The following is a 14,688-nucleotide window of genomic DNA, read 5'->3' as shown; positions in this document are numbered from 1 at the left end:
TTGTTAATTTAGTTTGGTTTTGTTCTTTTTCAGGATGTGGTAGATACGCATCCTGGCCTCACGTTCCTGAAAGATGCTCCAGAATTCCACTCCCGCTACATCACCACGGTAGGCCGAGTCCCTTTTTGTCTTAATTTAACTCTATAAGTCTCCTTTTTGTCATTATCTAGAATCCGGGCTTTCAGATCTTTACGCAAAATGGGCTATAATGATTATTTTAAATGGAAGGAAGTAAAATTGAATTAACTACTTCTATCTATTTGCCTTCTTATATGTGTCCAGAGCTTAAGAGGTCTCTTGTATATAAAATTTAAGTGATATGCTCATTCTGTCTGGTATTGTGAGGTATACCTTTTGCTGTATCATTAATATTGATACCGAGTTGATCTTTAGCATTTGCAAATAATACTGAAAAGAATTTTCAACAGCCTTTTCCAAAAAAAGATGTATCCATAGTACCTCAAAGTTAGAACTGAAATGATAATGAAAAATAGATTGTGTGTAATCAGAAAACAAATCGTGTAAGAATTTAAAATAACATGATCACAATCTCCTATTTTGTGGGGTGTTCTCATTCCATATTTCTCATGCACAGCCTCATTTGATCAGTCACAGGCAGGGCATGCAGTATGAGTGAGAGCACACAGGCCTACAACTCACACTGCAGCCACACCAGGCATTCTCTGCCCTAGCTTCCAGATTATCTTTGGGAGAACTCCACAGATGAACCAACCTCAGGGCACACCTCACATTCACAGCCATACCTGGGGGAGATGATCCCTGCCTCTGGCTCTGATCCCCTGGTAAATAGGGCAGTCTCCTCTGAGGAAGGCCTTCTCATTCTTCGGGCACTTTTTGTTGGCTATGGATTTGTTGGTTTCTGTTGAGTTACAGAATACTACTATTCTTTTCCTACTGTAGGAACTTCATTATTTGCTTTTACATTGGTTCTCTTCTGTCATAAAACTTTATAAGACTTTATTTGAACCATAAGATGTCACTGTCATCCAAGACTATCTCAGAAGTTATTTTTGCCTGTTAACCATAACACTCTACTATCACTGGAAGTTTTACATTATTTCAGAGTACAGTGAATTTTTCTATAAAAAAATATAAAATAAGCTTTCTAGTATGAAATTAATTTTGTTGCTAATGGCATAGAAGTAACCAAATTAGAGAAGTGTCATTCTCTACCCTGCTCATGGCAAAGATAACAGTATTGCCAAGAAACTTACAAAGGTCAGCCTCAGAATTAATGACAGATATCTCAAAAAAAGCAAAATTAATTTATCATATGACCCTATTGAATATATAATCTCAGTGGCATACAGTATAGGACAATTAACATATTTTGTTTGCATGGTAGAGTTATTCAGTTATTTCACTTTACAGTTGGAAGAAACTGCTCACACTGTGTATGACTCAAATATTAGCTTATGTGTGGCACATATACAATGAAGAAAAGTTAGGCAACTTTTATTTTCCATTTATCACTGAAAACCTATGCTACAGGAAAAGACTTTTTTATTTGTTTAGTTAACTATTTTGTCAGCTGTTTTAGAATGGAAAGGCAGAACACCAAATTTACATATAGCAAAAAAGGACATCACTACCTAAATAAGAGATTATACCCAGAGTCACTCCACGTTCTCCTTTATTTCCAGAGAAGAGTTGGCAAGTGAGAAATAAGCCTCTTGATATCGAATGAAAATGAGAATTGGAAATACCAGCAAATTGTAGCCCTTGAGTTTGCAGGTTTGCATACCATGCAAAGAAATTGCCAGTGAATAAGACTCTGCTTATCCTTACTGGCATATGATGACTTTTGAGGAAAGAGGTACTCATGTGAGGTTTTAAAATAAGTGATAAGATTGAAAATACTTTTTTGTGATATTGGTGCTGGCAGTAAAGATATTTCTGTGGCTTGCTCAGATGGTGTCTTAGTGGTGTATTCAGTGTCTTGATTGGCCTGAATCTATCACTCCAGGCTGAAATGTCAGGATTTTCATTGTTGAGGACAAGGTAGTGATATTTCCTAAAATGGCTAAACTGGTGGAAACTGCTCATCACTAATAGCTTAACTCTTTCCCCTTGAGAACGTTTCCTCTTGACAGAGAAAGAAATCATTTTTATTAGATAGTTTTGTTTAAGTCCAAGTTCTGCAGGAGACCATGAAGAAATACTTTTCAGAGCCATAGTAACTAGAGTGGATCAGGAACCCATTCACACACATACACACACACACACACACACACACACACGCACACACACACACGCACACTGCCTAATAGAAGAGCCAGGCTTCCAGCATTGAGTTGTTCATCTGCATTAAAGTCATCCACAAAGAGCAATCTCTCTGTAATTTCTGTGTCTGCGTTTGATCTGCTTATCAAAAACTCTGACAGAACCACCAAACACATACTTCTATTCTTGGTGACCTCTAATTGTGAATTAGAGGTTTCCAATTCAATAGATATAAAGAAAAAGAACTGACTTATGATTCAAATTGTCAAGTTGACTAGAGATCCCTTGCTGAAAAATTATCAAATTTCATGTCTCTCACTGATAGTAAACAGTTATTCTTACTATTATTAATTTTTACATTTTGTTTGATATTTTTAAATTTTTGGTTAATTTCTTTTTAAAAACCTAAAACTGGTAGACCAAAAAAGTTAGGGGGAAAAAAACAACTGTAATTAATGTAGAACCAGCAGTTACATGCTCTCACCACTAGATGGTACCCCTACCTCGATAAGCTAAAATGCTGAATCAGTTGTGTGGAAACCAATAAATGTGCTGATGTAAGGGGCCACTGAATAAGGAGATTTAGGCTATGGAAAAATGGAATACAGGTACATTTTACTACAGTATGAAACAAGTAGGTTAGCAGAAGCTAAAAAATAGGAAATTACTTAACATTCAAAATGTTTATGAATTTTAAAAATTCTGTCAAAAGAACAAAAGATGAAGAAAAGAATAAAATAAAATTACAGATTAAAGTTTTATAATTTTAAGTGTTATATAGTACCTCCATAAGTAATATAAAATATTTGAGGGGTATATAAATACAAAATTTAGATAGACAGGAAACTTAGACTTCAAGATAAATTTACATTCAAAATCAAGAAATAAGGACAAAAGTCTAATAATGCGCAACAAAGAAAAGTTTGGTGTAATAATATGTATTAAAATTGACTTTAACTTGAGAGCGAAGACATGGAACTATGATAAAAGATATTCTTAATTTTTATTTTCATATATATAATTTCTGGCCTAAAATCCTCCATCTTTTTTATAGGAACTTTTGTGAAGCTAGTGCTAAAAATACAGTGTTGAGTAAAACACATTCTCTGCCCTGAAGCACCTCACTCAGAGTCTGAGTGACTGGGGCCAGTAGAGAAGTTGTAGACACCAGCTAGTCCCAGCTCCCACCTAACACGGGAATCCTGTGTGCTTCTGCCTAAATAATTGTGGTGAGAAGAAACCTCACTACTTCATACAACCCATTGCTTCATAAGGCTAATGTTAGGAAACTCTTGTTTACATTGAAGCATTTCTAACCAGTAAGGGCATTTCTATCCAGTAATTCTAGTAGTTCCAGTTCTAGTTCTACCCTCTGATGTAGTACAAAACAAATCAACTTCTTCTTCCACCTGATAACCATTCAGATCATGGTTACATCTATACTGTAGTCTTATTTTTTCCTCAAGAGTAAACACAACTACGTTAGTAGTATCTTTCACAATAATTTTGTATACAGTCCCCTATTTTATATTTCCTGTACATCTTATATGCAATCTATCTATAAATAATAGACAACAGTACTGATTTTATGTAAAATATTAATTAGAGAACTTTCCTAGGTTAGCATCCATCTGCTGTTCAGAACTCTGGATAGATTTATTCAATTAGCTATGAATCCAACCCATATGCCTCTATCACAAATATAACATGAAACTCTTTGTTACATAGCTTTCCAATCTCATTAATTTATCAAGCAATTTTCCAAAGAAGATATACAGATGGCCAACAGGTACATGAAAAGATGTTCAACATTACTAATCAGGGAAATTCAAATCAAAACTAAAGTGAGATATCACCTCACACTTGTTAGAATGGCTATCATCAAAAAGACAAGAAATAACAAGGATGTGGAAAAAAGGGAACCCATGTGCATTCTTGGTGGGAATGTAAATTGGTGCAGCCAATGGAGGTTCCTCAAAAAAATTAAAATAGAATTACTGTATGATCCAGCAATTCCACTTCTGGGTATTTATCCAAAGGAAACGGAAACAGTAACTTGAAAAGATACATGCACCCCTGTGTTACTGTGTCATTATTTACAATAGCCAATAAATGGAAACAACCTAAGTGTTCATCCACAGATGAATGGATAAAGAAGATGTGGAATACAATGGAATATTGCTCAGCCATAAAAAAAGAGTGAAATCTTGCCATTTGCAACACCATGGATGGACCTTGAGGGCATTATGCTAAGTGAAATAAGTCAGAGAAAGACAAATACTGTAGGATATAAATCTTTAAAAAAAAAAAAAAAAAGAAGGCTCACAAACACAGAGAACAGATTGGGAGCTGCCAGAGGCAGGGCATGAGGAGAGGGCAAAATGGGTGAAGGGAATCAAAAGGTATAAACTTCCAGTTGTAAAATAAATTAGTCATGGGGATGTAATTTACAGCATGGTGACTGTAGTTCATAATACTGTACTGAATATTTGAAAGTTACTAAGAAAGTAAATCTTAAAAGTTCTCATCACAAGAAAGAAAAATTCTGTAACTGTGGAAATGGATGTTCACTAGACTTATTGTGGCGATTATTTCACAATATATACAAATATCAAATCATTATGTTGTACACCAAAAACTAATATAATGTATGTTAATTATACCTCAGTTCTTAAAATTATCATGCAGTTATTGACCACCTGATCAACATATCAGGCACTGGGATGCAAGTGAAAAGAGATCAGGTTCCTTAGAATTTGGAGGTGATGACAATCAGGTGTACCTGTGTTTAGAATATAACCACAGGATGACCGAAGGAGACTCAGGTGACATCAGGAGCACAGAGGACAGACATCTCTACCCAAGTCCCTGTGCTGGGGCTTCCTATGGAGTTGGTAACTGAGCTAGATTCTGAAGGATCAGGAGGAGTTAGCACTGGTAGCAGAGATGGGGTGAGGAATGCTGGGCAGCAGAAGTCTGGACCTTCATCCTGAGGCTAGTTTTTTCCTGTTATTTTTGGGAATCACTCTCTTTGATAAAGAATCCAGAAACAGAATAGTGGTTTGGTTCCTCATTAGGCCTACTCTTAGGATAGATGTCCAAATGTCTTCTCTTTTTTGTTCTTCTTGCACTAAAAATAGCCTAAAAAAGGGATCTAACCTCTTCTATGATAAAAACCACCAAGGATATAGGATTTCCATATCATTAGATAATCAAAACTAAAGCCAAAGTACCAAAAAAGCTGCTTAATTGCTCTTCTCACCCTTGCTTCCTTTCAAAGAAGAAAAGAAAAAAAACCTTAATAGGTCAAGTGCAAATTAAATGGGTGGGAATAACCCCAGGTAAAATTGTTAAGAATGCACTGTGGCCTCCTATCCCCAGGATTGCAGCCTGTCTTCCTTCTCCAGTCGTCCCCTACACAACAGCACATACATTTTCAATTTCAGACACCTTTGCTACCCATCCTCCTTCTCTCCCATCTTGTCCAGGGTCTTCTCCAGAGTTTCACCTTTGTTAAACTTAATAAAACACTAGTTAGTAACAAAACTGTTCGTGCCTAAATAAGGACTTGGGATATAAATTATCCCAGATGTATCTGAGTTTCCAGAGAGAGTTCAGAAGTCTTCAAAACTCCAATGGAAAAGGATAACCAGAATATGTCCTCTTGAATCATACCATGTTGGCAGCCATTCTTCTGACCCAGTAATTGTTAAGCCACCCCAGTGCAGATTTCCCACCTCATATGCCTTCCAGAAACATCTAGCCTAATAAGCACTACTTGAATCACTATATGAGAGGTAAAAATGAAAGTGACATGTAGGCACCTGGGAAATGCAGACTTGTGAGCAAATAATTTTTTTATTCTTAGAATTATAAGGGCAGATGCAAACTGTATGGATGTAGACTTTTTTTAATATAGTATTAATTTTTACTAGAAATTACACTTGATATAATCAAAAGGCCAAAACTTAGCTTAGTTCAAAGAATGTTCATAAGATGGCCTTTGATAAAGTAATAGATATCTTTAATGTTTTTATTTGGTTTTGTTTTCCTTTTGGAACCAGGTTATTCAGAGAGTATTCTACACAGTCAACAGATCTTGGAGTGGAAAAATTACTGCAACAGAGATAAGAAAAAGCAACTTTTTGCAAGTATGCCTCTCATTGAAATTCATATATAAGGAGCAATTTAAATAATAATCTTACTTCATTTAACAAATATTTGAGTGCTTATTATGTGCAAAGCCCTGTCACTACTTTCAGTCATTAAGCAGTTATCAGATACCTGGAATGTGTTGGGGGAACAAAGATGAATAACAAGAGATTTTCGCATCAGGGCATGCACTGTGGAGCAAAAGAGAAAAGGGAACAGACAGCCACACCTGACTTGAAAAATTCCACAGAAGTGTATCATAAACATGCAGTGAAGGCTTCACAGTAGGACTGGCATGTGATCTTGACCTTAGAGATATCAGGAGTTTACCAAGATAAAGAAATCAAAAGAAAAGGGGATTCCAGATAGAGGACGAAGCATAAGCAAAGGCCCAGAAGCATGAAAGTGTCCCGTTCAGGAACTGCAGAACAGTCTTAAGTGGCCACAGGCTCCAAGGAGAGTGACAAGTGATGAGGCCTGAGGGGTGAGACAGGGCCAGGTTGGGAAGAGCCTTGCAAAAGAAATGGAGGAATTTCAACTTGTTCCTTTTAGCAGTGACTCTATATCCATCTCCTGCTAGAGAAAAATACTAAAAATTCCTTTTAAGAAAGAATGCATTTCATTCAATTATTTTATTTATTTTACCAAATGAGAAAGTATTGACCACTAGTGGGAGCCTTTAACCGAGGCAATCTTCATGCCTGATTGTTCAAGCTCTTCTGTTAACCTAAAGAAAGTAGAATTGGTCACACTGGAAAGGAAATGAAATATTTTATTTTAAATAAATCATACTAAGTGAAGCTTAAGCAAATAATACAACCTTATTTACACTCTGTTTTTTCCCATCTTCATCTGGGACAAAGTAATGAAGACTTGGCAAAATTAGCAATCCATAATAAATACGCAAACGCTTTTTATTCTAATAAATGAAAAGTCATCATCACGGTCATTATTAATATTTACTGAATACCTGGTGTCTGCCTGGGCTCTCAAGAGGTAATGTGGTATGGGTTGAGATGGCAAGAATTCCATTAAAAAGGCCTTACACCTTAAGAATGATAGGGGCTTCCCTGGTGGCACAGTGGTTAAGAATCTGCCTGCCAATGCAGGGTACACGGGTTTGAGCCCTGGTCCGGGAGTATCCCACATGCCACAGAGCAACTGAGCCCGTGCACCACAACTACTGAGCCTGCGCTCTAGAGCCCTGTGAGCCACAACTACTGAAGCCCGCACACCTAGAGTCTGTGTTCCGCAGCAAGAGAAGCCCACGCACTGCAACAAAGAGTAGCCCCCACTACCCACAACTAGAGAAAGCCCACGTGCAGCAACAAAGACCCAATGCAGCCAAAAATAAATTAATTTTTTAAAAATGATAATAATCCCTCACATTCCTGAAGCACATTAGAGTTTGTATTTCTAGATCATTATTATAATCCATATTTTTTTACTGATGATAAAATTCATATGGTTGAAAGAGTTGGATACGATCACACAGCAAAATAAGTGGCTGAACTGGAAATAGAACTCAAGTGTTCTGCGTCCCTCTATTTTCTCCCCTACCCCTCTCCTTAGTCTTCCTCTTAGTACATGAAGGTATGCTCATAAAATATTCAAATAACATAAACATATATAGAATAATAAGCAGAAGTCACTATCTCTTCACCCTGCCATTTCACTCCCTTTACCAGAGGGAACCCATATTATCTGTGGTTTTATTCCTCTGTATATGTGTGTGTGTATCTGTGTATGTGTGTGTGTGTGTGTGTGTGTGTGTGTGTGTGTGTGTGTGTGTGTGTGTGTGGAGTACATATTGTATGTGTGGAGTATATAGTTTTATTCTGTGTGGCTGCTTTTTTGAATTTTTTTTAATATGTGAGACCATACTTATTATTCTGTTAACTTTTTAACTTAACAGTATGTCTTGATGTTTTTTCATTTCCATTCGTATAAATCTATCTCATTCTTTTAACTATTGTGTAATCTGTGGCATGGCTGTACTGTAATTACATACTTCTCTACTGAAGATGTTCAAGTCGCTTTCATTATCTCCCTATTACAATAATGCAGTGAACATCCTTATACTTTCCTCTTGTGTGTATATGAGTAAGAATTTCTCTAAAATAGAGTACTGGAGGGAAAATCCTGGATCAGGTGGCATGTGCATTTTTAATTTGATAGATCCTGCCAAGTTACCCTACTAAACGCCTGCACTAGTTCATACTTAAATTTACATACTCACCAACAGCAGAAGTTATTCATTTTTTTCATTTTATGACAGTCTAGTAGATGAAAATGAGAGCTCCCTGCTTCTCAAGATATTTGTTTTATTGTACATATTCTGCTTTATACACATTAAAGAGCATTTTATAAAAAAAACATTACAAGCAAGTTTGGAAAACAGAAGAAAAAGCATATTTTACCACCCTAACTAAACTAATATTCTTGTATGTGTTCGTCTAGTCTCATTCATATGCATATTTGGATTTTAGAATTTAATATAGTTCTTAATGTGTACAATCTTATATCCTGTATTTTGCACTTACCATGTCATGATTTTCCTTTGTTTCTATATAGACCTTATAATTTTTACTGGCTGCAAAATCTTTCATTGAGTGGCTTTTACCATAATTTGGAATTCAAGGTGAAAAACATTACAAGAAAGATGACTATTTCATAATACAAGTGTATTACTTTGATAAAAATTATTTTCTAAAATGTGAATACTGGAAATCCAAAATTCCATTTCATTTTCTTTTTAAGATTTAGCTAGTACATGTTTTAACCTTCCTCTTAAATTTTACTTCGGACTTCTCTCTGATGGACAGCATATACCTAAATCTGCTTTTTGGGTTTGGGTTTTATTCTCTGAAAGTCTTTTAATAGGGAGATTTAGCTCATTTACCTTTGTTGTGACTGTGACCAGATATTGGTCTTATTTCTGTCATCTCACTTTGTTTTTTCCATTTCCTAAGTTTCCTTATGGTTTATCTTTTTTCTGACTCTTTCTAAAAACATCTTCATTTATCTGCCCACTTATATGATAATTTGGCTTATTACAAGAATTCTGGGCTTACAAATCAGTGTGCCTGGTGTCTTCCCTAGGGGCACACAGTGAGTCAGGGGAGACCCAGGCTTATTTCCAGCTCAGGGCCCTGCAGCTCCACCCTCCATGCCTTCTATGCCAGGCTATCCCACACTATCACAACGGTATAAATAAGTCACCTTTATGGTAAACTTGATGCCGTTACAAAACCAAACCCTGCATGTGGATGCCCACTCTTCATAACAGAATAGATAGAAGATCAGTCTTCATAACTTTGAAAAGTTAAAAGCAATGTGAGTTTATGGCCATGTAATTAAAAGTCTGTTGTCTGATTGTTCTGTGCTCGCTAGTCTGGGGACCTCTGATAGGCTGCAGTACCCTTGGTGATAGCTCTTCCCCTTCCCTGCTTTTAAATCCTCTGTAGCATCTAAGTCTTTGCTAAGAATATTACAGAGCACGTAAATGCTTATAGGTTGATCAACTGATTAAAAGGTAGGATGAGGTTGCCTACTAAATTTCCTGGTTTGGTACCAAAACCAAAATTTTTAATTCAGTTTAGAATAAAAATTAACTAGAATCTATATAATGGCTAAAGCTGAGTCTTCGTATTTTTAAAATATATTAATCCTTCTATTCATACCATTTCAGACTCTAGCGCTTTTGGAAGAAGAGGAAGATATAAACCAAATCACAGATTATTTCTCCTATGAACACTTCTATGTTATTTATTGTAAATTCTGGGAACTAGATAGTGATCATGACCTCTACATCAGCCAGGCCGATCTGTCTCGATACAATGACCAGGGTGAGTGTTTCTATGGATGTTGACTTTACTATTTTGAAGAAGGCAAGAGTTAAATTGTGCTCACTCGTTATGGGGAGTTCCCGTTTCTTAAATTCTGTATCTAATCAAGTCGTCTTGAAAGGGCCAAGAATTTTTAAGTAGAAATGAGTGAAGATACTAATTTTTTATTTAGAAACCAGGTTTAGGAGAAGGGGTTTGGAGGTAAGTAAGAAATTAGAGTCTTAGTTTTGATGAATGGGTGAGTCTTTATAGTGATGCTTATTTTCTGATGATGAACTGAATAGGAACCACTTCTATGTAAAGTTTATTTGAAAGAGAATGTATATACGCCTTTATAAATTCTCATTTTACAGTATTTATAAACAACCAAGGATGAAAATGATGTTTCTAACTTGCCAGTGTTTTCAAGGATTCATAAAACCTTTTCTGGAATTTAGTTCTAGAAAAGGTATTTTCTCTGCAGGTGAATTTTGTGTGCTTTCTTTTGTCAGAAAACAAAAAATTACATATTACATGATATTACCCTTCTTACTTCATTTTGATCAGTAGTAAACTTAGAACCTGTTTCCTGCTGATTTAATATTCTTAACCAAGCACCAAGATACACTGATTCATTCTTCTCTCATAAGATTGTCCCTGTTCTGTTCTTAAATGTCTTCTCAGACACTGTGGATTTTTTTAATAAGCCCTTAGCCTTTTAGATGTAGCAAAGTACAAATCTTAAATAAATACTTAGAATTTTGCTTCTGATATTTGGTATATCTGTGACTAGTAGTATACATCTTAAGAAAAGTTTCATTCTATATGTCAGTTTTCATAGAACTTTCCATTTTAAGAAACAGAGCTCTAGCTCACAAAACTCAGGTGCCAACCAGGCATCAAGAGGAAATACTAAATTGTACTTATTTGATAAACAAGCATTTTAGTATTGTATCCTTCCTTCTTCAAGTACAGATGTACCTCATTTTATTACACTTTGCTTTATTGCACTTTGCAGATAGAGCATTTTTTACAAATTGAATGTTTGGGGCAGCTCTGCATTGAGCAAGTCTATCGGTGCCATTTTTCCAGCAGTATTTGTTCACTTCATGTCTCTGTGTCACATTTTGGTAATTCTCACAATATTTCAAAACATTTTCATTATCATTATATTTTTTATGGTGATCTGTGGTCAGTGATCTTTGATGTTACTATTGTAATAGTTTTGGGGGACCATGAACCACACCTGTATGACAGCAAGCTTAATAGATAACTGTTGTTTGTGTTCTAAGTACTCTACCGACCAAGTGTTTCCCCATCTCCCTCCCTCTCCTCGGGCCTCCATATTCCCTGAGACACAACAATATTGAAATTAGACAAATTAATAGCCTTACAATGGCCTCTAAGTGTCCAGGTGAAAGGGAGAGTGGCACATCTCTCACTTTAAATCAAAAGCTAGAAAGCTTAGAGGGGAAGGCACGTTGAAAGCCAGGACAGGCTGAAAGCTAGGCCTCTTGTGCCAACAGCTAGCCAAGTAGTGAATGAATGTGAAGGAAAAGTTCTTGAAGGAAATTAAAAGTGCTATTCCAGTGAACACATGAATAAGAAAGTGAAACTGGGAATTCCCTGGCTGTCTAATGGTTAGGACTTGGTGCTTTCACTGCCCAGGTTCAATCCCTGGTTGGGGAACTAAGATCCCACAAGCTGCATGATGTGGTTAAGAAAAAAAAAAAAAAAAGTGAAACCGCCTTGTTTGCTGATATGTAGAAAGTTTTAGTAGTCAGGATAGAAGACCACACCAGCTACAACATTCCCTTAAGCCAGAGCCTAATCCAGAGCAAGGCCCTAACTCTCTTCAATTCTGTGAAGGCTGAGAGAGGTAAGGGAGCTTCCGGAGAAAAGTTTGAAGCTAGCAGAGGTTGATTCATGAGGTTTAAGGAAAGAAGCTGTCTCTATAATACGAAAGTACAAGGTGAAGCAGCAAGTTATCCAGAAGATCTAGCTAAGATAATGAAGGTGGCTACACTAAACATCAGATGTTCAATGTAGATGAAACAGCTTTCTATTGGAAGAAAAAGCCATCTAGGACTTTCATAGCTAGAGAGGAGAAGTCAGTGCCTGGCTTCAAAGCGTCAAAGGACAGGCTGACTCTCTTGTTAGGGGCTAATGCAATTCAGGTGGTGACTTTAAGTTGAAGCCAGCACTCATTTACCATTCCAAAAATCCTAGAGCCCTTAAGAATTATGCTAAATCTCTTCTGCCTGTGCTTTACAAATGGAACAACAAACCCTGGATGACAGCACATCTGATTACAACATGGTTTTCTAAATATTTTAAGCCCACTGTTGAGACCTACTGCTCAGGAAAAAAAGACTCCTTTCAAAATATGACCCTGATTGACAATGCATCTGGTCACCCAAGAGCTCTGATGGAGATGTACAATGAGATTAATGTTGTTTACATGCCTGCTGACACAACATCCATTCTGCAGCCCATGGATCAAAGAGTAGTTTCAACTTTCAAGTCTTACTCAAGAAATACGTTTCATAAGACTATAGCTACCATAGGTAATGATTCCTTTGATGGATCTGGGCAAAGTCCATTGAAAACCTACTGTAAAGGATCACCATTCTAGATGCCATTAAGAACATTCATGATTCATGGGAAGAGGTCAAAATATCAACATGAACAGGAGTTTGGAAGAAGTTGATTCCAATCCTCATGGATGTCTTTGAGGGGTTCAAGACTTCAGTGGAGGAAGTAACTGCAGATGTGGTAGAAACAGCCAGAGAACTAGAATTAGAAGAGGAGCCTGAAGATGTGACTGACTTGCTGCAATCCCATGATAAAACTAACAGACGAGGAGTTGCTGCTCATGGATGAGCAAAGAGGGCAGTTTCTGGAGACGGAATCTACTCCTGGTAAAGATGCTGTGAAGATTGTTGAAATGACAACAAAAAATTTAGAATATTATATAAACTTAGTTGATAAAGCAGCAGCAAGGTTTGAGAGGATTGTCTCCAATTTTGAAAGAACTTCCGCTGTGGGTAAAATGCTATCAAACAGCACTGCATGTAACAGAGAAATCATTTGTGAAAGGAAGAGTCGATCTATGTGGCAGATTTCATTGTCGTCTTATTTTAAGAAATTGCCACAGTCACCCCAACCTTCAGCAGCCAGCACCCTGATCAGTCAGCAGCCATCGACATCGAGGCAAGACCCTCCGCCAGCAAAGAGATTACAGTTTGCTGAAGGCTCAGATGATGGTTAGCATTTTTTAGCAATAAAGTATTTTTAATTAAGTTATATGTATTGATTTTTTAAGACATAATGCTGTTGCACACTTAATAGACTATAGTATAGAATAAACATAACTCATATGCAGTGGGAAACCAAAAAATTCATGTGACTCACCTTATTGTGATATTCACTTTATTGAGGTGGCCTGGAACTGAACCCACAGTATCTCTGAGGTATGACTATAGTCATACCTTCCTATTACAAGAATAGCATAAAGATGGAGATATTTATAGGGGTATCAGGCCAACCTTATTAGCTATGCACCTTCTAATTACCAGTGGCCAGATCATCTGTATAACGTGATCTGGTCTCCAGAGGTCATACAAAACCCTGTGGGCTCTAAAGCGCCCTCTCTGGCTGGTATAACCATAGTTCTCATTAAGCCCTAAAATATTGTATATACACATAGACTAACTCATTAGAGGCATATTAAAGGAATGAAGTCCAGAAAAGCAGGCATCTAGGCCTGCATAATGCAGGAGCCACTGAAACTCTGTGTAATTGCCCACCCACTAATCTGTCCTTAATGGGACAACATGATCTTAAGTTTTAGGAGCTTAAACCTTCTAACTCTAAAGAAAGACTCTCAGAAAGACTTTAGCTTCAGAATTAAATACCATTGCCTTTCCTATATAGCCCTGTTTTGTTCTATTTCCTCTTATTTTCAAATTATTAACCCCATAAACCAGTGCTCAACAAACTCTAGGGGGCCCTTATTCAACCTTTGGTATGTGGCCAGGAATGGCAGCGCTGACACTCATATTCTCAACATTCTTCAACCAAATTAATTAACCTTTATGTTGACTGTACCTAACGCTGTGCAGAAGAGTTAGAGCTGGTAGCTGCTAACTCTAATGATCTCATCACTAGTTCTGAAGTTTTAGTGTGCATGCCATTGCCTGGGGCACTTGTTGAAAGAACAGATTCCTATCCTCACTACATCCATAGGTCTGAGATCCACTGTTATCTCCTTTTTTTTAACTAATGCTTTTGGTTACTTTGAACTCACAATGAGGTACACTGATATAGATTACCTAGGATCTATCATGAAAAGCAACATACTATCTTAAGATATAATCGTCCCTCTGAATAAAACTTACTGATGGAATTTATTTAAAAATTGTATGTTATATCATGTTATATCCTGGATTTTTATTGGATGAGA

The 14,688-nt window shown here is 36.7% G+C and overlaps 1 protein-coding gene across 4 annotated transcripts in view; it reads left to right on the top strand.

Annotated features, from left to right (window-relative positions):
* Positions 1–14,688, top strand: part of PPP2R3A (protein phosphatase 2 regulatory subunit B''alpha) — a 206,310-nt gene that overhangs the window by 125,473 nt on the left and 66,149 nt on the right. For all 4 annotated transcript variants that reach the window (XM_082393422.1, XM_082393423.1, XM_082393425.1 and 1 more), the window contains 3 exons: positions 34–108; positions 6,309–6,395; positions 10,088–10,244. In XM_082393422.1, the coding sequence (XP_082249548.1) occupies positions 34–108; positions 6,309–6,395; positions 10,088–10,244 (319 nt within the window). The remainder of the gene's footprint in view (positions 1–33; positions 109–6,308; positions 6,396–10,087; positions 10,245–14,688) is intronic.

Source organism: Balaenoptera borealis (genome assembly GCF_965194805.1).
Source record: "Balaenoptera borealis genome assembly, chromosome: 5".
Classification (NCBI taxonomy): domain Eukaryota; kingdom Metazoa; phylum Chordata; class Mammalia; order Artiodactyla; family Balaenopteridae; genus Balaenoptera; species Balaenoptera borealis.
This window is presented reverse-complemented; position numbering and strand designations above follow the sequence as displayed.